Here is a 25,968-nt window from a genome sequence, read left to right as displayed (position 1 = left end):
CCAAATTCTAACGAGAAAATCAATGATCAAATAGGGATGAAAAAAGCTATTACTTAAAGACAGTCATATGCCTGTTATTCATTAAAAAATCACAGGAGTGCAGAATCCAATGGATTGTGGATCTACTGATGAAGCATTTACTGCCCATTATACGAGATTAACTAAAACCCAAGAAGGCAGAGGCAGGGAAGCACACACCAAACACAAGGATAAGAAACTCATCATTATTTAAAAAATTATTAGTTTCTTCCAACCTTGAATAGCTCCAGATAACAGAAATTTCGATGACCAGGAATCCACCTCTTTCTAATTTTTGCCCTCTAACTCTCCGGTTCTCCCTTTGATGCTAACAAAGTACATGGAGCCCCTTCACTTCCACATGGGACATCTTCAGCCGGAGCAGAGCGCTCATCTCCCCACTCCACACCGGAAAACCTCAGCTCTTTTCCAGTGTGTAACACCACTCTTTAAAATGCCACTAGGGTCGACGTGCCCACAACAGATACCTGATTCCCACTGCCCCCAAGCCTGCTCTTCCCCAATGTTCCTGACAACTCAGTGAGTGGCATCTTTGGCTGAAGCCAAGAAGACCGGCGGCCAGCCAGAGTCAGTCAGATCCCTTCGCCCACCTGCTCTAACACTCAGAGCAGAATCTGAAGTCTTCAGCGTGTCCTCCCCCTCCCTCTCCCCCCGTGCGCTCCAGCATCACTGGTCTCCTGTGGTGCCCACCGGGAAGGAGCACCTTGTGCTCTTGCCCTTGCGTTCGTTCCCCGAGCCTGGGATGAGCTTCCTCTGGACGTTTTCACAATTTCCTCCTTCAAAATGCATGGTGATCCCTGTTCAGTGTCACCTACTTGGAGAGGACTTCTCCGACCACGCTATTTTTTAAATGCCCCTTTCAGGCCCTATCCCCTTAGCCCGATACACGTAATAGCACTTGTCACTACCTCAAACACTAGACATTTGTTCCTTTCTGCTTGTTGTCCGCCCTCCCTAATAGAATGCGAGTTCCTTGAAGGCAAGGACGCAGTCTTGTACACAAACCTGGAATAGTGCCCAGGAGTAGAAGATCCTCAATCTATGACAGCAGCGACAATGCAGAGAGATGAGAAAGGATGAACTTATAGTACATGCATACTGAATACACAGAGGGTAAAAGGATGAAAGTGGACCCCTACTCCACGCCATTCACAAAAATCAATCCCAGAGAGGTTAAAGATCAAAATGTGAAAGACTAGAACTGTACAGCTTTTAAGAGTATCCAAGAGGGTATCTTGTGGGATGTAGGAAATCATTTCTTACAAATTATATATAAAAAGCACAAAAGGAAAATATGTCCACGGGATTACAGTAAAACCACGAGGTTTCGTTTATCAAAAAATCCTGCTGAAAGGTTCAGAAACGACACCCCAGTAGCCATAAGCACATCTGGCAGAGAGACCTTGGTCTCTAAACTGTCATTTCTTCAGAAGCCCTCACTCCTTTCACAGGGAATGGTGATTCCAAGGCTGGGGGAGAGAAGGCACAAGGTGAGCCAGAAACATTTTGTTGAGTTCCAAAGGGCACTCAAAAACAGAGGGGGACACGTCACAAGAACACAGGAGTCAGCCTGGAGGGGCTCTGACTAAATCTGGACAATTTGGTCATTAAAATAAATAATAGATTGTCATTCATTAAATAAAATAAGAATCCATGAGTCCATACTACTATAAACAGATATTAGAGAAGGAAAAGCTCTACTTACTTTACAAACAACGGAAATGGAGTTAGAAAATCACCATTTTATCTCCATACAATAGAATATTATTCAGCAATAAAAAGGAGCAAACTACTGACAAATTTTACATAATGGAACAGTCTCAACAGGATTACGCGAGGTGGAAGAAGCAAGACATAAGAGATCACATATTGTATACGTCCATTCATAGGAAATGTCCAAAAATGGTAAATTTATGGGACAGAAAGTAGACCAATGTTGCCTGGGGCTGGGAATGGGGATTAAGTGCAAATGGACATGAGGGCTCTTACTGGGGGATGAAAATGTCCTAAATCTGATTTATATTTGCAACACTCTGTAGGTTACTAGAAATCATTAAATTGTACGCTTGAAGTAGATGAACTGTGGATCTGTAAAGTATACCTCAATAAAGTTGTTAAAACAAAAAAAGGAAAACCACCATTTTGGAATCATCATACAGATATCACTTCAGCTGGGGCCCATTTACATTTGACCACATACTATTTTCTTTACTCTTGATTCCTTCTCCCATCTCAGGACTTCAATTGGGGAGTTTTCATTCTACCTGAATGAGATCTGCTCGTGGGAGATTTCTGTTTTTACCTGAAAACATCTTGATTTCACCCTCATTCCTGAGTCATGTTCTCAGTAGACATGATTCGCGGTTGGCAGTTATCTTCTTTCATACTGAAGATTTATTCCACTGTCCAGTGGCTTCACACCTGCCAATCTATCACTCATTTGAGGGTAATCTATCTTTCTGTCCTGTCAGCTCTTAAGATTTTCTCTTTATTTCTGTTTTACAGTTGTTTCATTATGATGTACCTATGTGTGGATTTCTTTTTATTTATCCTGCTTTAGATTCACCGACCATCTTGAGTCTGTGCATTGTTTTTTTTTTTTTTTAAGATTTTATAATTTTTTTTTTTCCTTTTTCTCCCCAAAGCCCCCCGGTACATAGTTGTATATTCTTAGTTGTGGGTCCTTCTAGTTGTGGCATGTGGGACGCCGCCTCAGCGTGGTTTGATGAGCAGTGACATGTCCGTGCCCAGGGTTCGAACCAACGAAACACTGGGCCGCCTGCAGCGGAGCACGCGAACTCAACCACTCAGCCACAGGGCCAGCCCCTGTGCATTGTTTCTTTAAAAATTTTTTCATCAGTTCTGGGAAATTCCCAGCCATTATGTCAAGTATTATCTCTTGTCTCTCTTTCCATTCTCCTTGTGGGTCTTCAAGCAAACTGTGCTACTTTACTCTATTCTTCATGTCTCTTAGCTCTTTCTTTTGAATTTTCCATCTTTTTCTCTCTCTCTATGCTTTCTGGGTAATTTCTTTTGACTTATTTCTCATCTAAAGATTCTCTTTGAGCTTTTTGTTTTTTAATCTGCTTGGGAAAGTTTTACAGGTTTCTATTTCTTGGAGTATTCTCAAGTTTGCCTTTCACTTATTTTAACACAGCGAGCACAGTTATAACCCAGTTGTGGTGATCCTAGCATGTGACGTCTGTGCAGATCTATTTCTGCCTTCTCTTGATCCTGCAGGCTCTGACTCCAGCTGCCTTATTTCCTGCGCACTTGGCTATCTCAACTGCTCTCTCTTCCACGCTCTGTTAAACACCTCAGCACCTACTCTGTACTCAGCTTCATTTGCGATGCTGTGAGAAACGTGAAAACATAAAGGAAAAGCCTCTTCCCTGAAACTTACAACACAGAAAGATGACATACACACATTATCGCAAAAGATCATTATATAAAAGTCTCAGCCTTAAGGGACAAGAGCAAAACATCGGGCCAGCCCCAGTGGCCTAGTGGTTATTTTGGTGTGCTCCACTTTGGCGGCCCAGGTTCAGTTCCCAGGCATGGCCCTACACCACTCATCTGTTAGTGGCCACGCTGTGGCAGCAGCTCACATAAAAAGAAAAAAAGAAGAAGGTTAGCAACAGCAGTTAGCTCAGGGAGAATCTTCCTCAGCAAAAAAAAAAAAAAAAAAAGGAGCAAAACACAAATATCACATGACAAATATTTGGAGAATGGCAGGATCACTACGGACTGGAAAAGCAAAACAGCCACGGAATGCCCATCATGTGCCAGGTGCTGTGGATACAATAGTGTGCAAAAGAGAGAGACAAGGACGTGACCCTTGTTTCTTGAAGCTTATACCCAAACGGAGGAGGCAACAATCAAGGTAGACTACAACTGAGATCAGTGCTAATTCTCAGGCTCCCTAGTTCTCCTTTCCATTTTCTCTAAAAGCCAAGAAGCATTACTAGGCAAATAGCATGTCATTTTCCTGACTTAAGGCAGATACTCATAACACTAAGGAATCTGGGCGGTCCTCTCCACCCCCATTCCTGAAGCAGGATGCATCTGGGGCAGAGGATTCACATGCCCACATACTTAGGGTGTGCAAGGAGCTGGTAGAGCGCGTGCTTATTGTCCTCTAGACTCATCATCGCCACGAGGAAGCACTTGATCACCTCCCACGCCTGCCTCCGGTAGTAGGGCTCCGTGTTGGCGCTCTTCAGGCAGTCCAGAGCAGTTTCAATGGCCTACAGCAAAGAAACAGAAAGACTATAGTTTGTGCTGAATTACGTGGTTTTGGAAAGCTTTCACTGAAAGCATTTGCAGCACCCGAAAGAATCTTAACGCATATTTTCTCTTGAAGAGAGCACAGTGGGCCTACACAGACTAACAGATAGTCACCAAATGAAACCTCCGGAGAAAGCAATAGAAGTATTGTGAAATAAGGAACTGCGTCGTGCAAATTAAAATGTAACATGGAGTTTACCAACTTCATGCTTCAATAGCCAATGGGAAATTCCAGAAATTACGTGACCCCAGAAGCCACTTGTGACAAATTTGCTGGATTAAACTAGATACTGAATCATCCACACACACTTATCAAGTCCTCTGAAAAGAATAACAAACTTGATGCAGACCACAGACTTTCCAGTGTCTAAATTCAAAGCTAAAAGATGGCCTTCCTAAGCTTTCATTAAATTCTCTAACAGATAAAAGGGTTTACTTCATTTTTTCAGAAAACCTACAAAGCTACACACACATTTTATCCTATTCAATTAGGTTAACCAGGAAGGTGGGGGGAGGCACTTCACACAAAAAAATCATTTGAAGCCTTTAACAGCTACGATCTTCACCTTAAATGATAATTACACACAGAAAAATCAAAGAACTAATCTGTGTTAAAGATTAAAGATTTATCCAGGTTCTGTGTGAGGAACCAGAGAAGGGCCTACAGGAACGGAGGACCGGTCTCCAGCACACACAGTCGCTCAGAGCGACAAGGGCCCCTCACTCCATCACCCGCAGCTTCCGTGTCTGAGTTCTTCCAGGGTACTGCAGAACTGGCCTTTCTCCCACTCACTGCCTCTGATCTCGTCACAGGTAATAGATCACGCATGGGTATAATTTTAGAAGTGTTATTTTTAAGAATCTGTGTAACCCACGAGCCAGTTACCTGCCCAAAAGAATAAGATTGTAAAGTATGCCAAAAGCAGAATTGTTGTAATGGAAATCCACCAGCACTTGGCCATGCTGACCATTCCCTTCCCCTAGTCGGCCCCTTTAGCCCCGTGGGGTGTGCCACAGCCCCAGGACGCTGCCTGCTGGGAAACGGTCCAGGAGGACTGTGGAAGCCTATATTCAAATCTCGGTTTCTTCAGAGCTTTAGCTGCTTTGGGGAGAATCGACTTCTAAAGGGAATTTCTTGCTCTGCTTCATCTATGCAGAGGGCAAGGAAAAGTCAGATGCCTTAGTTATCACTCTGACACCGGCCCTGCGCTGATGGGGCTAAAGCAAGTAAAAGCCTAATGACAGGAAATCACCTAAAACGTGGGAACGTGCTATAGACAGGACGTTCGCTATAGGAACCTTCAACGTAAAGACAGAGAGAACTATTTTCCTATGAGGAAACTGGTGTGTACCTGGCGACTCTTTTGATAAACGGTTGGGTGAGAAGCTGAGATTGCACCTCACCCTTGAGGCCTGGAGAGGGCTCTATGGGGCGGGGCTGGGGGAGGGTCGGGGACAGTGCATGTGCTTGAGGACATGGGGGGAGAGGGGGATTGAGAGATGACGACAGAAAACAACTCCAGAGTGACCGTTACCCATGACGTGTGTCCTTCCTCCCAAATGTTTAGTCAAGTCAAGTTAAAGTCAAAGAAACCACTACTGTGGGTAAACGTCTTATACAGAAAGGTAAGCATGCCGAGTTCTACAACAGGACAGGGTTAGCCTGGGCACAGAGGGGCTCTGAGTCGTTCCAGGCCACAGAACCAGGCCAGAGAACGCTGGAGCCCTGCAAGGAGCTCAGGAATCCCAGCTGGCATCCGGCTTACTGAAACCGCTGAGTGACTCAGAAACACGCAAAAGCCTACCATGATTTCCTTTTAAAAAATACCCAATATGTAAGAGCTAGGTAAACGTTGTGAAAAGACGTGGTAACAACAGCTGTGACACAGGTAGAAACAGGCCGGTTATATAAGGGGGAAAGTCGAACGTGACAACGTAGATGACGATTAACTAAAACTACGTGTGTGTGACAAAGCCCCCGGAGGGGCAATAAGGCAAAGGGAACAGTTTCCAATAGGAAAGGCAAAAGTAGGTGAGTGGAACACGCCGCAAGATGCTGGGGGCTCAGCTTGTTTTTTACATTACGAAACTGGAGTTCTAAAGGGCATGTAGAGAAAGGCCGGGGGACTAAGGAGCCAGGAAAGACGGCAGGAGCCGTTTGCATAGAGAACCGGAGAAAAGTAGGGACTCAGGAGCGATGGGAATGAGACAAGAACGAGACTAACTCGGGTCCTAAATGACACCAGTTAAAGCCTGTTGGGCATTAAAACAGACTAAGGTCAAGGGTAGGATCAGCTGGGGTGTCACTTCTTGGTCCATCAGGGAAGAGGGACTGCTCAAGGGTCCCAAGTCCTCAGCAGCAACACCCCTCCCCAGGCTTCCTTGTATCATGAAAGCCCCCTCACCAAACTGCTCCCCAAATAAATCTTGTTCTTCTTTGAGTTAGAAATCCCTTCCCAAGAAAGCACATGTTTTATTTACATATTTTCAAATAGAAATTAACTTTCTTACAAAGAAACTTACAGTATGTTTAAGAAGCTCACAAAGACACCCAAATTTACCTTCTCCATTGGGAGCTGCAGGGAGGCCTTACAATCGGAAAACTCCACCGTAATGCTGGGGCCCTGAACTTCCGTCACGACATAGTGCAGCTTCTGGGACTCCTTTAACATCTTCCTGTTACTGCCGCCAAATTTACCAAGGACACGATAGGCCACATGAGAGATGCTGTCAGCAGGATTGCGCAAGGTGCGCCACAGTGCCTAAGAATCAACAGGCTTCATGAAAATCCTGCCCAGGTAACCCATTCACATGGTTCACAAATCCAATGAAAAAGTTATAAAAGGCTATATGGCGAAAATTCTTCCTCCCGCCTCTGCCCCCCAAACACACAGTTCCCTTTTGTGGGGGAAACCATTATTAGTCTTGTGTATCCTTCCAGAGAAATTGTATGTTTTTACAGAAAATGCATATATAAATATGACTGTCCTTCCATACTCCAGAAATACAAATGGTAGCATATTATAAATACTGCAGAGCTCCAAAGCAAGAAAACAGCAATATATGGTTTGGGCATATATCGTACAAAATGAGATGCAGAGAACCCTGGGGGAAAGGCAATTTGCTGGTCAAGTTCTCTTCCTTGGGTCAGATGGGGAATTCTCAGGTTTTTATTTCTATTACTAGGCTTTATCACTTACACACGTGACACATAAATTATCTCATACATTTCAAATCTGCCATGAGAAAGGATGGTGAAGAGGGAAACGGGGATGATAAAGGGACCTGCATTATGGGAATGACTAAGGGAACACACACCTCGTACTGACAATTAGTATAAGGAACATACACGTTCAATTGTTCCAAAAACTCTGTCAATTTTGCCACATTTTTTCACCTAAAGTATCCTAAGTCCTGAAAATTAACAAAGCTCACTGTTTAAGTCTATTTTCTTGAGTCACTTTGTGTACCAACGCCAGATACTAGTGTCTAGCGACAGTCAACATAATCTTGGAACTTTTCTTTCTTTAAAGCAAACTTCTAACTTCTCTTACGCTCCTGGAGGTCCAAAGACGCTTCTCCTTCATGACTGTCGACTGGCATAGTCTAGGTGTCCTCGCCTCCACGCCTCCACCCGGCCCACCGTGTATCTTCAGGAGAGGGGACTTCTGCTCAATTCCCCAGGAGGGGCCAGCACTGGGAATGAGCACGTCCAACCCCCCAGGCTCACACGTGGACGCAGCTGGTCGATGAGACTGCCACCGGTCTAGCAGGCGGCATTACTGTGCCTCCAAAAGCAAGCAGCAGCCTCCACAACGGTGCCGTTCTCCAGTGAGGCTCTCAGTCAAGCCTCCGAATGACCAGCCAGGAGAGGAGACCTGGAGGCTCCATCCCAACCCCTAGGCCACCTTCTCTGCCTAGATGGAGGCCAAGATCTAAGTTTCAGGACTGGCTGGGAAAGTCACCCAACCTCAGCCTCAAGGTCAAGGTGCAGCCTCCAATCCAGTGTGTGCAGACGCCTGTCTTTAGGAGTTACTGAGTCCCCATCATATAAAGCTGGCATCCTGACCCCTACGTGGGGACAAACACTCTCCCCTAAAGGGAAAATGAGTAAATAACAGGTAGCCTACATCTCTAACAGTTAGCAACCACATTACAAATCAATAGCAGCAGCAGAACATGAAGGAAAAACCTGGCATCCGACATACGAATGCTAATAAACAGAAAATACAAAATGTTTCCAAAACAGCCGTTCCTATCTGCTCCGCTTCCCTCCGCGTGGGCTGGACAGCTGTACCTTCCCTCAGGAATTTGCATCTCTTTACTGTGCAACTCAAGATCTTTCCTGACAAAGGAAGGATCTCCCTGGGAGCAACAGTGGCCATAACACCTGCCTTTGTAAGTCATCAACTTCATGAGAACCTGACACTTGTGAAAGCTCTCTGAAAAAGGGGGCAATACTGCAAAACAAATATCCCTTCAATACTTAAGTCTTTTTTTTTTTTTTTTGAGGAAGATTAGCCCTGGGCTAACTACTGCCAATCCTCCTCTTTTTCTGAGGAAGACTGGCCCTGAGCTAACATCCATGCCCATCTTCCTCTACGTTATATGTGGGACGCCTGCCACAGCATGGCTTGCCACGCGATGCCATGTCCGCACCTGGGATCTGAACCAGTGAAGCCGAGGCCACCGAAGCAGAACGTGTGCACTTAACTGCTGCACCACTGGGCCGGCCCAGCCCATATTTCTTTATATTGTTTCATAAGCTAGAAGATTCACAAAGTGAGGTAAAAGCTACACCACTTCATCTTTTTTTGTTGTTTTTGAGGAAGATTAGCTCTGAGCTAATATCCGCCGCCAATCCTCCTCTTTTTGCTGAGCAAGACTGGCCCTGAACTAACATCCGTGCCCATCTTCCTCTACTTTACATGTGGGATGCCTGCCACAGAATGGGGTGCCAAGTGGTGCATAGGTCCATGCTCAGATCAGAACCAGCAAACTCCGGGCAGCCAAAGCAGAGTACGTGATCTTAACTACCATGCCATGGGCCAGCCCTACACCACTTCAGCTTGCAGAAAGCCCACCACTGAGCATGGAGAGTTCAACAGTGGCCCGTCAATTCCAGAAACCACCAGCCTATCATCCTCAATAAAAAGCAGATATGTGAGCCCCTGAAGGCCTCTGCTGGCGCTTATGAGAACGCAGACATACCTGCATGAGCTCTGCGCGCACTGGCTGAATGTGGTCGTAGAGGAAGTCGGGCTGTAGGTTGTCCACACACAACTCCAGAGTCCGCAGGCCCTGGCTGACCAGCGTCTGGGACCCATTGAGAGCAGACACCAAGGGGTCCATCAGCATGGGCAGGTAGGGCAGGAGGGAGCTCAGGCGCACGGGCACCGTGAGGCACAGCTCCACGAAGAGGTCCTTCATGTGCTGCTTGTGCAGGCCACTCTGCAACATGTTCAGGCCTGAAAACACGGGTTGAGGCCGTCAGAGAGGGAAGGTACTGCCCAGACACACGCTCCAGCTAACTGCACAAAACAACTGGTCCCCTTTGATCATAAACATCAACGTGATGACAGGAAAACTGTTTATGCCTCATAATTTACTCTATTAGCTGAATCTATTCTGTAACTGCATCCATGATCCCTTTCTCTGTTGTATTCATAGCGACAAGAGCAGGCCGTATGTAATTATTGTTATAATTTAAGCTATGATTAGTATTATTTAATGTTAATTAGATGAATATTAAGTAATTCATGTTCTACATCAGTCTTTTAAAAATCATGTCACACTATTAATAAGCGTAATCTAAAGACACACACTCCAACATGGTGTGTTCACCTCCAGTATGAGGTTTATAACCTTACATCTTTTTTCAGGCTTCCAGCAGGCCACAGGTGATGTCTATGCTCTAAAATAAACATTTTTCCTAAAATCAACCTTTGTGTTTTATAAACGGAGAGGAGCCTCCTTATAAAGTCAACCTCCCACTCCTCATGAGGGTAACTGAGCATTTACTGAGCTCCTTCCTGAGCCACGTCAGATGAGGAGCTGCGCAGAGAGTGCTCAGAAACGACCTACAAAGAGAAGGCATTGACAGTGGACCCAAACAAGGTGTGTCCTCAGTGGTGCAGGCTGGAGGGCTCGGGGAAGAGAGGAGTCAGCGGGGCAGGCACCACGCAGTAGCGCACCGGATTCAGGATCCAGAGGAGGATGAGGAGGGGAAAAGGCTAAGTTCCCAGAAGGGGATCCCCTTGAACAAAACCAGGTGGGGAGAAACGAGCTTGGGGAGCGCGCAGCAGGAGGAAATCAGACTGCTCAGAGCAGAGGGCTCAGGTCGGGGAGTGACTGGAGAAGAGGGGAGGACAACAGTGCCCGACGACGGCCACCTTAAGCGCCCTCCTGGTAGACTTACGGCCATGTTACATTCAACATATTCAACCATTTCTCCTGGGTATACTATGTTGTAAACGACTTCTCTTTAAGGAATTTATAAAGAAAATGCAGGAGAAGACTCAACCCTTTGCCAAGAGCTCATCCTCACAAGAAAAAAATTCCTAGACGGTGTTTCGAATCAGTTCACACTCATCAACATTCAATGGACTCAGGATCCCCTTTAGCTACGTACCTTGAAAGCATTCCTAATTACTCAGGAATTACAGGATTCTGGTTATGCAAGTGAGCAGCTAAATAAAAATATAAACTTGTAACATAGCTTTGTAACCTGTTTTGTTCCCTTATTCTGATTTTCTGACAATGTAGGGATCCCTGATCTTACTAAACCACTAGAAACCACTTTCTAGCCTTGCTTACCAAATGCTACAAAAATGCAACCAAGTCCTAACCAGGGTAACTAAAACCTGCCACTCCCACTCAACTCTGAGTAGGGAGGAAGAACCCATTTCTTGAAAGTCCCAGAGCCTTTAAAGACAGCAGGACACGGGGACACACACACACACACACACACTGCAGGGGAGAGGCACACATGTCCCCTCCCCACGACCCTCACAGGGTACACAAGATGAACCCCAGCACCAAGGGCAGCCAGACCTGTGCATGCATACCGGACTAACAGGCAACCAAATTGACTGCTCTGACCTTGCAGGAGGTTTGGGAGGAGAGGCAAAAACTCCTGATACAGGAGATCGTGGCTGCCTCCCCCAATGGAGCGGAACAGGGCCCGCAGCAGCAGGAAGTAGTTGTAGGGCTCCTTGGCGGTCTGGGCGAGCTCCATGGAGCTGTTCACAATCTTGTGCAGATGAGGCTGCGGGGCGGAGAAAGACAGGTTAACAGGCTCCAAACGAGGGGGCCTCCCTGCAATCGGTCAGGAAGGGGCGGTGATGCTGACCAATTCATTCCAGAGGGAAAAACACAACAAGAACTTGCCAACCTTTATTTGACTCAAATTAATTTCTCTTAAAATACATGTTGGTTTCCACCAGTTTGGCTGTGAAAGAAGCATTTAACAGGCTCCTATCTTACTATGCAGTTGCACGATGCTGGAGACGACCCTCTGCAGCGTGATCTAGAGGGTCTGTGAGCTCTCCAGTTCTTACAACCGGGCACTCCTTCAAGGGACTAAAAGAATCCGGCAAGATGAAAGAACAATCTAAACGCAAAAAGCAACCTAAAGGAACTGAAACTTCACTACCAATCAAATACTATACGGACAAAGCTAGGAAGAGCCTCAAAAGACAGACACTGGAGACTATAAGGTTTTGGAAGACAATCAAAAAATGTGTTTGTATGGGTGATTTAATTAAAAAAAGTGCTTTATTAGCTTATAGTAACTTTACTCAACATTTTAATCCAGATTAGCTTTTTGTTTTGTACTTCAAATCCTGGTTTTGACATGTGACAGGTTAAGTTTGACACGAAATGTTTTGCAGGTATATCTAAAGTAACTGTGGGCTGTAAAATGTTCATATAGGTCACTGACACAGTTACACACTTGTTACTGTGTATGGCATGACATCTTTCTTTTACACAACAAATCAACTATATACACAATTCTCATGACAAAATGTTCTCTGAAATTGTTCCTTAAATAGCTTTCTTGAACAATATTTCCACATCTTATCATTAGGTTTGTCCTATTAGGTGTTATTGTTTTCTGTTTGTCGCCATTCTGTACAGTTGTATCTAATGTTGCCAAAAACGGAATTATTTGAAGACTGTGAATTAAGTGGAGACATTACAATTAAATATTTTATATCTTTAAAAAGAATTCAAGTATTTTCCTTTTATATTAACACAAAAGTAATGTTAAGGTTGTTGGTAACTGATTACTACATAACTGAAAAACACTGAAGAAACCGTCACATAAAAGCACAAATTACTGGTGCTTTATAATAGCCATCTGTACGTTTACTTCAGAAAAAATGGATCCTGTTTACATCCTCAAATTTTCCCCACGGGAAAACCTCTCTTCAGACACAACTGGTGATAATGTTGAACTTTCTACGAGAACTAAAATATTCTGCCACAAGTGGAAGTGAATTTTTACAAGGTTTTTGTTCCACCATCTGCTGCTTTTAGGGGCTAATGTAAGCATGGATAGGTTTTGGCCATTTGCTAGAATCAAATAACTGATGAGATCAAATTACGTGAGATTAGCCATCCATAAAAATGTGTTAGGAGACACACTCCTCCAGGATGATCTTAATAAAGGAATACAAATTGGTGAGAATTCTTGATTTAAAGGGGAAAAACAAGCAGTCCTGAAATGGGATGTTCATGTGTACCGTGGAGAACATGAACACAGAGAAGAAACAAAGTTAACGCTGAAGATGGGTGACGTAACGAGAGCTGTGGCACAGAGAACTGTTTCTCCCAGGGTCTGAGAGGGAAGTGAAGACATATTTTCCTTCTGCATTCTTTTCATCACTCAATTTTTAAAATAAGGATAATGTGCTCCTATTTGACTTGTGTAATCCAGAAAAAGAAACTGAGTTTAAAAAAGAAAATTAGTGTTGGCAATACCATCAACAACACACTGCCCACCAAAAAGTCTGAAGTTTTCCTTTTAATCACCAGATGAATTAAGCTCTGCTTGGAAACACATGAAATATTTCTCACACTTGGCCCTTATTTGTTGCAAATATTTATTAATTCAAAGAGCACTTTACAAATATACAGAATCACTCCGGTTTCTGTTGAAAAGTGAAAACAAGAATTAAAAAACAACAACCAACCCTGAAAACAAAGTACTACTCGCCCCCAGATGAGTTTACCTTCAACATTTGTTCGTTTTCGGCTGCAAAGAGGGAGACGGAGCCAAAGACCAACTTGAACAGCTTGAGGTACAGGTTGGAGAGCTCCACGTTGGAGCCCATTTCCGGCAGGCGATCAAGGAGATACTCCACCAGGATCGTGGCAAACAGGGCCGAGGTAGTAGGATTTGCCAAGAAGGAATTGGCAACAATCTACCAAAAGAAGAAACACACGAGACAAATATAATCCCTTTCCCAAAGCAGCTTTGCGAGAAAGTAATGCTTTCCAAAAACACAAAATCAAGCCTGTATCAGACACTCCAAGAAATTAATTACCCACCAGAGGAAAACAAGGAAATAGATTTCTCGAGCACTGAGTGGAGCAGTTTACTTCTAGCACTTAATCTCTCATTTTATTCTCACCATCAAACACCAAGAGCCCACATCTAACACTAAGTTCATTTCTTCTATGAAAGGAACTGGGCCACAGCAGCTTAACCTTCAGGAAAAAATTTTTTAATGTTAAGGCCTAATATTCTCTAGATTTTGCTCTACAAGCACATCTTTAGGCACATTATTTAGAAAATTCTCAAAATATAATGGAATACCAAGTATCGACACATGAAGATTAGCTAAGGCTGGAAGAATGTGAGAGAGGAGTTTCATACCTGAAGAGCGTAATTTTTTGAGATTCTTTCCACCATATAAGGGACTGTAGTCTGAAAGATTTCTTTGAACGTTAAGGGATTCATCATTGTGAACACACCAGCAAAGTGTTCCAACACCTCCTTCTCCTCCTTCATTCTAACGGTCTGGCAGTTTGCCACGCGAATGTACGTTTGTCCATTTCCCGCTATCTGGACCTAGCAGAGGAAACACCCATGGGCATTGAAACAGAATGGCCCAAATACATTCCGTTACAGAACCAGATCAGCTGCATACTTTAAAAAAGCACTTGAATTAGACAATAAAGGGCCCCCCAAAACCTTTTACACTCTCTATTCTCACCTTAATTTTGGAAAATAATTTTTAAAAACCCAAAACTTTGTCAAGTTGTTCCAAATACGAACGAATTTAGTCAACTCAAATCTTGTTTCTATTACATTCCATTACACCAACTCCCCCTCAAAATACACACACTGACACTTATAAATAAGAATTTTCACCATAAATGCAAGGCTATGCTACAGGACAAAAGCAAACCCGGGTATACGGGTACTGTAGACCATGCAAATAGTAACACACCCCCGAGGCCCCTTTCATCACTAGCGTCTCTATTTCTAAGAGGCGTTTCCCACAATCAGGAGCCTGGTTCGACGGCACTTCCTTACCTGATAAATATCTAAAGCCTGCATTGCATATTTCACAAGTTTTATGTAAATCTGTGTCTCTTTGGGCTGTAACTGCTTGTTGGGAATGAACTGAGCTTCTGGAAAAGAGATGGCATAATAAGTTAAGGTGGATAACCCCACTGTGGGAAACACCATCTAAATCACTCAGGATTGGAATTACCGCCAGGTGCTTTGCACGACGTTATGCCCCACGTGATTGTCTTGACGCCACAAACCAGGGTTTTCACCAAACTTCGGCAATCCGTGACTTGGAAAGTCTGCTTGTCCTCCTTGTCCTTTTCTCCTTGCTTCTCAAAGGGAGGCACAGGGGCTGGGGTCACAGGGGTGGCGGGCGTGGGGGGTGGGGGCGGGGCAGGGGCGGGGGTGGGGGCTGGGGAGGGGGCAGGGCCTGCAGCTGCAGGGGCAGCAGGCACCCCAGGCAGGGCTGCTTCCACGGCTCCGAGTTCTGACTGAGGCTTGCACTTCTTAAAAATGGCTGAGAGCTGGTACCGAGCAATGGTGTGGAATTTGAGAACAAAAACCTAACAGGAAAACAAGGCAGAGGGGGAAGACAAAAATCATTCCTCTTCAATTTGCCAAGAACTCTTTCAGAAGACAGAAGAAACTCCAGAAAATCACCTGCTGAAGTCATTCTGCTTCGTATAAAGGAAAAGAAATGTGCTGTTTTCCCATGGTAACTATAGCAGTGTCACTATCTCCATCGCACCTGTGAAGAACTCGGCTCCGGAGAGCCAGTGCCGGGCCTGATAAGCAGGGCCTGGATGCCACCCAGGCCTGCTGGACTTGTAACCCCACTATCCACCCTATTGCCCACTGGCCTCGGGAATTACCCTCTAGCCCTCACCCAGGCACCCACTGGGTCTCTCTCCAGAGATGTTCACAGCTAATTTGCTATACAGAGTTCCAGAAAATATCTCTTCTAATTATTGCCAGGAGCTGGGCTAAGAGCTCTCCTGTGTCGTTTTATTTCTCTCACAACAACCCTATGAGGCAGACACTGTGATGGCCCCTGGCTCGAAAATGAGTGGACCAGCACAGAGAAGTTAAGCAACTCGCCCAAGAACACTGGCTACTTAATGGGGCAGCCGGGATTTGAACCCAGGTGGTCTAACCCTGGGATCAAGCTTGGTAATCGGGCAGCCCCATAAACTTGCCAGTACAGACAGCCCTCTGTCAGCAGAGCAGTGCGCGGGATTAAAGAGCGTGGGGTACCTCGAGCATGCGCATCAGGACGTCTCGTCCGTTGCCGCTTTCCTGCTCGCTCTTGGAGCGGATGCAGTCCACCAGGTTCAGCAGGAGCTTGCAGGACATGGTCTGGATGCTGCTGGGCAGGGACTCGTCGTCAATGTTCTTGGCAAAGAGCTGGACGGCGAGGGAGAGGTCACTGAGGGGCAGGTGCTGACGGACGTGGTGCACAAGGTCGGCCAGCGTGCTGTAGGCGAGGGGCCTGTGGGCAGAAACCTCCACTAGTGCACATCTCAACAGTCCCACAGCGCCACGTGTGCAGGCCGCCGTTTCCACCACCACCTGCCCCAGGAACACCAACACTGGGGCAGCACGTTTGGGGCACACTTTATATGGTTCCAGTTTCCCCAGCTAAACGACTAAACGGCTCACGTTTTGTCTTGGCACTTAAATCTGTGTTCTCGAAATTCATGCATGTCACAGTTACACTGTCACATATAGTTAATATGAGCAGAAATAATTACCACCTTGATAGTGCACTGAATGGGTTTTGTGGCTCACAGATAAACAGTATATGTCAATTAATACCCTACATATTGTGACCACTTTATAGACACAAGGGCTAGCAAGCGCTCTCACTCACTAAAGGTTTGGACATCTGCCACATGATGGATACTGGGCTAGGCGCCAGGGATGTCACAGTGACCCAAGTAAACAGAGCCACTGTCCTCAGCGAGCTTATTTACAGGAGGGGAAACACACAGGTAAAGAAATAAACTGTGTAAGTTGTAAGTGCTGTGGGAGATGTGAAAAGGAGATTGTGAGAAACACCAGTGGGGGAACCGCTCTTAGATAGGGTGCCAGGAGGCGCCCCCTGAGGTGACACTGACGCTGAGAACTCAGGTACTGTACTAAAAGGGGCCGTGGGGCAAAAAGCTAGGGAAATTTCCAGACGGGGGCAACAGGAAGGACAGAGGCCTGAGTGGGAACTGCCTGGAGTGGCCAAGGAGCTGAGAGGCCAGTGTGCCTGGAGCAGGGTGGGGAGGAGAGAGCCAGATCCCATGGGAGTTGCCCGCCGTGGTCAAGAGTCTGGGTTTTATCTAAGGACAACAGAAAGCCTCTAGAGAGTGTCGAGCAGGAATGACATGATCTAATGTCCAGCTCCTGGCAGGTTCAACCCCAAGTTATATAGAATGTCCTACTTTCTAAGTGTTTTATATAGAAAACACAGTGAACAGTCTGTATCATATTCAAAGTGTTCTGCATATTCCTCAAAAGACCCATCATACCTCCCTTGTTAGAACCAAAAACATTACTAATGTTGATTCGTTCTGCATTGTAAAAGATGATTAAATGTTAATTTTCTCCTTTAGAAGCAATAAACATGACCACAACTATTTATTTTATAAAATGCATAAGAAATAAAGACTAGAAGGAAATACACCAAAATATTTTATCCATGTTGCTTGAGCTCCTTGTGCAGGACCAAAGGTTTTCTTCCTTCTTTCTTCTTGGTAGGTTATCAAATATTCTTTTATAATAAAAAGATGCATTTATTACATAAAAAGCAAAAAAACCCTCATGCTACTCAGATAAAGTTTTACCTACAATTTAAATCAGTACAACTACTCTGACTCCTTCCTTTAAACTAAGGCACAAAAAGCAACCTAAAGCATCTCCAAAAATCCCCACAATTCTACATCCATCAGGAGAGTGAAGCCCCAACAGCCTGTGTGTTGAAACGCCCACCACGTCAAGTGCCAGGAATCGCTGTGCCTTACATTAATCAACCAGATATCAGAAGGTTAAACTCATACCTGAGGGTCTCTCGAGCAGTATATCCTGAACCGATTAGTATGGATTCATCAAACAGCTTGTCCATGCAAGGAATGAACTCTAGAACACAAATATCCATCGCATATATCACCAAATAAACAAAGTGTACATTGAGTTACTCAACAGTACTTTGACGGCAGCCAGTCTGCAGCCAATTAGCAATCCAGATTTGAAAAAGGGTGGAGAGGAGAAGAGAGAAGCATACGTTCTATTTTAGTCTAAGACGCTGGCTTTGCTGGGCCACACAAGCCATCCGCTCTCAAAGATGCAGTGAGGATCACATTCAGTGTCAGAGAATAAACTAAGAAAATGTGAGCTTCGAGTTCCCTGGCAGAGAACTCGCCCCCGACACTTCACCAGAGGCGCATTCCATCACCCTTAAAAGCTGCCACCATCCACCCAAACCCGTCCGGAGAAGGGGGCAGTGTCTCTTAAATGCTCCTTTATCCACTGCCCTGAAGTCATCCGTCCTAAAGACTTTATGGTTAGTCATTATGGAGAAATACATTATGGAGAAATTACAAAGATCTAGGAAATTTTACAGTGCTACATAAGCGCGAGTCGAAGGTTAGGGGTCCCCACACCATGGATGAGGCTGACCAGAAATGTGCAGGGCCTCCTGTGTCCCTCTAATCTGGCAGGTGGAACCATCACCAAACCTCCTCACTGCTCTCTGCAGGCCTGAAGACCTAACCAGGGCAGAAACGGCTGGTCTCCACTCAAGGACACTTCACATTTCTGAGGATGTACAGACAGGCGGCAACCTACATTTTCTAGGCCCCCAGTCCACACTCCCCTTGGGGAATTCTGGCCACAAACATCGAAAGGACCTTTTGATTCTGGAACAAGCCTGACATTATGGCCATTATGGCTTCAGTAAGTCAAATAAAGTATATTCTTCACCAGCAAACAGCAACGGACAGTGGGAGATATAAAAAGCAGTGTGTACACTAGAGAGACACAATGCACATCTCTGGGTAACCCTCAGAGCAAGGCCGCACAGGGAGAAGTGACAAACGAGAGAAGCCACAGGCAGTCTCTCCAAGGTCAGAGGAGGGAATGTGCCTGGACTGTCCTCACGGAAGGAGGCACAGAGGAAAGGTGAAAAGGGCTCAGACACCAAAGCGGGAGGGCAGGCGAGGGAAGGAGTGAAACGTGGGAAGAACTAAGTCATCTGGCACTGCTTTCCAGACCCCCTCTGTCACCTGGAATCCGAACCTCAAGGAAGATGGGGAAATCTGTCAACAGTGTTCTCTTCAGGATTAGCACAAATGGGAAGCCATGTGCTATCATTTCAGATGCCAAAAAAGTAAGGCTAAGGTGAATTTCCATGTGCATGTTTTTGCTAACATTTGGCAACGGTATCGATACGTAAATTTTAACTATATGCATATATTTTTTTATTTTATAATAATACAGTTAAGACTTAACTTGATTCTTTAAATGTTTCTTTCAATAAAAACTTCTTTGAGATCTGATGCTCTTACCTATTTAACTCCAGGAATTACTATAGGCTTCAAAATAAAGTGTCCTAAGATATGTTGTTTAAAGAGAAAAAAAAAAGTCAAGCCAATCAGTAAAGAGACTAAAAAAAGCAGAGGGGAGGCTTTAAAAGCCGAATTCCAGGGGCCGGCCCCGTGGCCGAGTGGTTAAGTTCGTGCGCTCCACTTCAGCAGCCAGGGGGTCGGATCCTGGGCACGGACATGGTACCGCTCGTCAGGCCACGCTGAGGGGGCGTCCCACCCAGCACAACCAGAGGCACTTACAACTAGAATCTACAACTATGTACTGGGGGGCTTTGGGGAGAAGAATAAAAAAGAAAAGATAAAAGCTGAATCCCACAAATCTGACACCATCAACCCCGGAGGGCAGGGTCTCGGAAACGTGCCGGTCTCTCCAGAGCAGGTGTTAACACGGACTAGACCAAGCCTTACGGCCTCAGGGAGGGCCTGGCTGTGCGTGATGGGCAGAGGCTATCTGGGAAGCATGAAACAAGTTTTTAATCCATCAGCACTTCAACAGGCAGAGGGCCCCTGCTACACAGCTCCCCAGACGCGCCTCCAAGATCCTTATTACCTGAAGGGCAGGAACAACGGAAATCAATCTGAGAATGGTTCTCGGGGCACAACAGCCACTTCAGTAAATAGATTCTAAAATGTTCCGTTTAAAATTCTTCCATGTTGATACTGTTCAGAGATGAGCACATAGGAAAAGCCATAAACAGTAAAGGAAGCCATCACCAGACAAGTCGCCAGGGCCACCGGCTCTGGGGCGAGCTGCAGCTGTGAGCCCCAGCGATGCTCCATTTCTCAGCCTGGGCGATGCTCGTGTTCATGTTTGTTCTGTAATCTTTGGTGAAATCATACATTTCTTTTGTGAGCTCTGCTATATGTGTTACATCTCAAAAAGATGATTTCAGGGGCTGGCCCGGTGGTGTGGTAGTTAAGTTCACACACTCAGCTTCAGTGACCAGGGGTTTGGAAGTTTGGATCCTGGGCGCAAGCCTACACACAGCTCATCAAGCCATGCTATGGTGGAGTCCCACATACAAAATAGAGGAAAATGGCCACAGACGTTAGCTTAGCAACAATCTTCCTCAAACAAAAAGAGGAAGTTTGGCAATAGACGTTAGCTCAGTGCCAATCTTCCTCACCAAAAAACAAACAAAAAACCCAAACATTTTTAAAAACATCTATACTCCTCTCAGCTATATCCACATGGAACAGTCACACTATAATTTGTATTTTAATAGCACAAAAACATCTATCTTTACTGTATTAACTCATGTGTAAGAACTCAAACTGTACCCTTCCTTTCATGTTTAAAAACTATTTAAGGAAACTCAATCTCAGTTTTATGTATGCCCTGACTTACAAGCTGGGGGCAAATAAAACATTTAATATTGAAGAATTACTGGGAGAAATGATTATCATCTCACAACAATTAGGATATACCTTCAACCTAATGATTTGGACATACCAAGAGTATTAAAAAATTATAAACCAATAACTGATAGAAAAAGCATAATTATCGCATTAGCAAAAAGTATCAGTCTTGCACATAAAAACAGAACCAATCCATCATTTTCACAGCGTGGAGAAAGAAAACACTGCTTTCAGGGCCGGCTCCGTGGCCGAGTGGTTAAGTTCGCGCGCTCCCCTGCGGCGGCCCAGGGTTCGGATCCTGGGCAAGGACACGGCACCGCTCATCAGGCCACTTTGAGGCGGTGTCCCACACCCCACAACTAGAAGGACCGGCAACTAAGATATACAACTGTGTGTGGAGGGGGGAAAGGGGGGAGTTGGGGAGATAAAGCAGGGGGAAAAAAAAAAATTGGCAACAGTTGTTAGCTCAGGTGCCAATCCTTAAAAAAAAAAAAGAAAACACTGCTTTCTTCTCGCCTTCTAAAGATTGCTGGCTGTGAGTCAGTAAGCAAATGGCTACTGGCAATTTCAAAAGATATGCAGTCAAAAGGCAGAAGTACCATGCGCGACTCAGGATGTAAGCTACGCTAAAGAAGTGATCGCATTAATTAGGAGATTGTTACGGAGATAAAGGGAAAACCCCGGTGGCAGGCAAGGAAGAGAGGAGAGGAGCGGGAGAGTGGCAGGCAGAGAGGAGAGAAAGAAAAGGCGAGGATAAACACATGACGGCAATAAAGAAAGGACACGCAGAGCCTGAAACACGGGATCGAGCTGAAGACTCAGCACAATGATGCAATGCCAGCGGAGTCCCACCCCAAAGGCGAGAGGACCAGGCGAGCGTTCAAAGGCAGGCGGACATACGGTTTCTCAGCTCTGTGGTGAGGATGTGCTTTGCGGCAATCAGAAGCTCCTTTCTGAGGTGTGCGGTCTCTGCCGGACAGTTTGAGAGTAACTGTAACATTCCTTTGACCATCTGCTGAGAGTACTTAGTCACCAAGTCCTGTAAAAGTAAGGAGTAAAACAGCACAGTTACACTGACAGGTGGTGGTGTTAAGAAAAACCCAAATTTTACAAACTTTTAGAAAACTCACTAAGACAGCTCAGCTCAAAGGACCCTCATAAAGAAACAGGCCTAATCAACAAGTATTACCCAAAAAGTTGTAACGGTCTGAGGTGCACACTGCCATACTGCAAGGATGGATGGCAACATGAACAGCAGTTTCTTTACATAACGGGATTATGGATGTCTTCTTTGTACTTTTCTCTATTTTCCCAACTTTCAACAATGAATACGTATTACTTCATTGTTGCGGGGAAGGAGGGAGAAGGAAATATTGAAAAATTTTAAGAAAATACTCCTGAGCCAGCCCTGATGGCCTGGTGGCTAAAGTTCGGCGCTCTCACCGCTTCGGTGGCACGGGTTCGTTTCCCGGTTGTGGACCCGAATCACCCATCTGTCAGTAGCTGTGGCGTGGCAGCAGCTCACACAGAGAATTAAAAGGACTCACAACTATGATATATAACCACGCACTGGGGCTTTGGGGAGAAGAAGATAAATACATACTCTTTACTTAGTCATCCCTCTCCTGTCAGTTGTGACAACGCCAGAGACACCACTAACCAGCTCAGAATAAGCTCTGATCAATCTCCTTATGCGGTGTGTTAGGAAGCCAATTCACCAAGACTAACGCAGGCTGACTACAATACCAATGGGTACCTAATTCAGATTTTTTAAGCCAAATGCTCAATTTTCTTAGTGTAAGTTATCTTTATCTAGATAAACACATTAAAAAGGGGGGAAAAATGCCTACAAATGCCTTCAAGGTAGCTTCATTCTAAACAGTTTGGCATGCATATTCTCATTTTTTATTTTCCTGAAATAAAATCCTTAAAAAAATAATTATAATACAATCCCATTTCTATAGACTAGATCAGGACTAAATGCATTTCATACTATCAAATAATCATGATTATCTAAGAATTTTATCCAAAAACACTGTATGACTAATGGGAGAGAAGATATTTTTTTCCTTTAAGTTCTCCTTACAATTTAAATAAGAAGAGATTACAACTACAAATGGGAAAGATAAAGAGAAAAAGAAAACCACTCTACAGGCTCCTCAAAAAAAGTATCCAGGGGGCCAGCCCCGTGGCCTAGTGGTTAAGTTTGGTGCACTCCACTTTGGCAGCCTGGGCTTGGTTCCCAGGCACAGACCTACACCACTCATCAGCGGCCAAGCTGTGGCAGCCACCCACATACAAAACAGAGAAAGACTGGCACAGGTGTCAGCTCAGAGTGAATCTTCCTCAAGCAAAAAAAAAAAAAAAAGAATCCAAAACTTTTTTATCACAGATTTAGTTGATAATGTCATTTTTTAAAGTTCCAATCTCTCCCACATAATTTGCTATAACACCCAACTTCCAACAGCAAGAGTTAATGAACCAAATACTTCCACATGAAAATCTGTGTGCAAATCTTTATTTATAGTGGCTTTATTAATAACAGCCAAAAATGAAATAGGCAACCTACAAAGACAAAGTATACTAGTGGCTGCCAGCAAGTAGGAGTCAGGGAAGAATGAAAGTGACTGCTATTAGATAAGGCGTTTCTTTTTGGGGTGAAGAAATTATTCTAAAATTGGATAGTTGTGATGGTTGTACGAATCTGTGAATAAACTTATAACCACTAACTGTACACTTTAAAAGAGTACATTTTATGATATGTACATTATATTTTGAGAAAGCTGCTTTAAAAAAACCAGAACCAACCCAAATGTTCCCCACAATGGAATACTACTGCCGCGGACTAAATGTGTGCCCCGAAAATCCACATGTTGAAGCTCTCACTCCCACTGTGACTGTATCTGGAAATGGGGTCTTTAGGAGATAATCAAGTTAAATGAGGCCCTAAGTGTGGGGCCCACAGGACAGTGGCCTTACAAGAAGAGAAAGAGAGCACTCTCCCTGCCTCATTTCCCTCCCCAGTGTGAAGACAGTGCCAGCTGCAGGACAGGCAGAGAGGCCTCAGCAGAAACCAAACACTGCTAGAACCTTGATCTTGGCCTTTCCAGACTCCAGACTGTGAGAAAATACATTTTTGTAGTTTAAGCTCCCCAGTCTATGACATTTTGTCACAGCAGCCTGAGCAGACTAAGACAACTAAGCACCAAGAAGTAGTGAATTACCCACAAAAGAACAGGGCTGAATCCCAGTGTCACTGCTAAGTGAAAGAAACCAGACTCAAAAGGTTACATACACTGCCCACTATATGATTCACTCATGTGACATTCCGGAAAAGGCAAAACTATGGGGACAGAACACAAATCAGAGTTCGCCAGGGACTGGAGGTGGGGGAGGAAATGGACCACAAATGACTAACAGGGAATTTGGCGGAGTGACGGAAATGTTTTGATGGGTTGGTGGTTACCAACTGTATGCATCTGTCAATTTGCGGAACTGTACACCTACAAAAGGTGAATTTTATTGCATGTAAATTATCTCTCAGTAAACTAGATTTAAGATAAAAGTCAGTGAACTTACCTGGTAAATTCTGATGATATAAGCTAAAAATGACAATGTTTTAATCTGAGCAGCGATGAAATCAGCATACAACTCCTTGTTGTAAAGCTTATGTTGCCTGAATGAGAAGTGAATAAATTTACAATATTAGCTCTCAAGTCGTTAGGTGACGTTAATATTAATTAAAAGCCTATAATAATTACTAAGTCCAATAGTTTGATTTCTACACAGACCGTAACAAAAAAGCAGCAATGGTAAATGCTTCCACGCTTTTATGCAGTTCCAAATAACATAAAGAGCTTAACGGAACAAAGCAAGCGGTTCTCCAGGCCATTCCACAGCAGTTACAATGTGCATCTCATAGGCCAATGCTAGACCGAGCCACTCATCCAGCAGACTCCATCAGGCTACCGACTGCTCAGTGACAGACCCCGTGCCAGGGCCCCAGGGCTTTTAGAGCCGATCCACCCTCAGATCCAGCCCTCAAATGACTCAGAGCCAGAGAGGCTGCAAGTCAAGAGAGGAAGTGATAAAGGTCTTACGAGGAACGCTGTGATGTTTGAGAAAAAGCTTCACTGAGAGGCTTCGAAGGATAAATACGGTCGGCCTATTCAGTGATGAAGGGTAACAGGGAAGGGAGGACAGAGGAAATAAAGAACATTCTAGCATTCATGCTGCAAGGAACTGCAAGAGCAAAGGCCGGGAGGTGAGAAAGGCTTGGATATGCCACAGCTATACGTGAGTATGGTAAAGCCTAGTGACAGCACTAACTTTACAAGATACCAAGGACCGAGACATGTCATCTTTTCATAACTAAAATAACTAGTACTATCATCACTGAAATACAAGTTCAGAAAGTCAACAATACATATATTTTTACCAAAATGTTATCACTCAAACTTTTCAGGTCTTACAAATGATGAGAGCAAGTGCATTTTTACTTGGAATAAAAGCACTGTGGCAGTCCAGCTACGTCACTGTCCGAAGAAATCTCACCTGGCTTGTGCAGATACCTGAATTGCAATGGTATTCATGATCAAGGGCACAAATTCAGCAACAACATTGTGGATATTCAGTTTGTAGAGCTAAAAGCAAACATATCAGATTTTCATGCTCTTACACTCTGCTATAGCAAAATCATTTGGCACACCAAAGAAACTACAGGATTCATTACATTCGTTAGCATGTGTGTATCATACACATCCAATTGCCACAGAAAATTAGCTGTGAACTTTGTCATAAAGTAAGAAGCCAAAAACCCAAGAAACTAGTAAGCAGTATGCATACCTGATACATTAAAACAACAATAATGGGCAATTCTGCCAACACCTTCAGAGAAAGAGACCCTCTGGGAATGACGGAATGCTGTAAGACAGAAACAAGCCGGACGGCGGTTATCACAGTGCTACTCAAAACGGCCCCAACCAGCACCCCACATCTAAGCACCACCCCATCGAAATAAAGGGAGGGGAAAACACTGACACATCTTTGCAAATATCTGTGGTGAAAGAACCCAACCATTCTGAAAACAAAGGATACAAACTATCATTTAATATAAAAGTTTTTATATTTTCCAATGGAATCACCGGGAGCAAAAAACTTCAAGAAAAT

At 44.5% G+C, this 25,968-nt stretch overlaps 1 protein-coding gene across 22 annotated transcripts in view; it reads right to left on the bottom strand.

The window, feature by feature from the left end:
• Positions 1 to 25,968, bottom strand: part of TRRAP (transformation/transcription domain associated protein) — a 117,395-nt gene that overhangs the window by 77,278 nt on the left and 14,149 nt on the right. For all 22 annotated transcript variants that reach the window (XM_023655276.2, XM_023655283.2, XM_023655282.2 and 19 more), the window contains exons 9-22: positions 25,645 to 25,722; positions 25,354 to 25,442; positions 24,379 to 24,475; positions 21,700 to 21,838; positions 17,896 to 17,974; positions 16,106 to 16,340; positions 15,054 to 15,414; positions 14,873 to 14,970; positions 14,210 to 14,404; positions 13,563 to 13,754; positions 11,428 to 11,593; positions 9,538 to 9,794; positions 6,888 to 7,088; positions 4,135 to 4,286 (exon numbers count right to left, since the gene is read on the bottom strand). In XM_023655276.2, coding sequence (XP_023511044.2) covers positions 4,135 to 4,286; positions 6,888 to 7,088; positions 9,538 to 9,794; positions 11,428 to 11,593; positions 13,563 to 13,754; positions 14,210 to 14,404; positions 14,873 to 14,970; positions 15,054 to 15,414; positions 16,106 to 16,340; positions 17,896 to 17,974; positions 21,700 to 21,838; positions 24,379 to 24,475; positions 25,354 to 25,442; positions 25,645 to 25,722 — 2,339 coding nt within the window. The remainder of the gene's footprint in view (positions 1 to 4,134; positions 4,287 to 6,887; positions 7,089 to 9,537; positions 9,795 to 11,427; positions 11,594 to 13,562; positions 13,755 to 14,209; positions 14,405 to 14,872; positions 14,971 to 15,053; positions 15,415 to 16,105; positions 16,341 to 17,895; positions 17,975 to 21,699; positions 21,839 to 24,378; positions 24,476 to 25,353; positions 25,443 to 25,644; positions 25,723 to 25,968) is intronic.

Source organism: Equus caballus, chromosome 13 (genome assembly GCF_041296265.1).
Source record: "Equus caballus isolate H_3958 breed thoroughbred chromosome 13, TB-T2T, whole genome shotgun sequence".
In the NCBI taxonomy this organism is placed as follows: domain Eukaryota; kingdom Metazoa; phylum Chordata; class Mammalia; order Perissodactyla; family Equidae; genus Equus; species Equus caballus.
Note: the sequence above shows the minus strand (reverse complement) of the source record. Positions and strands in the feature narration are given on the sequence as shown.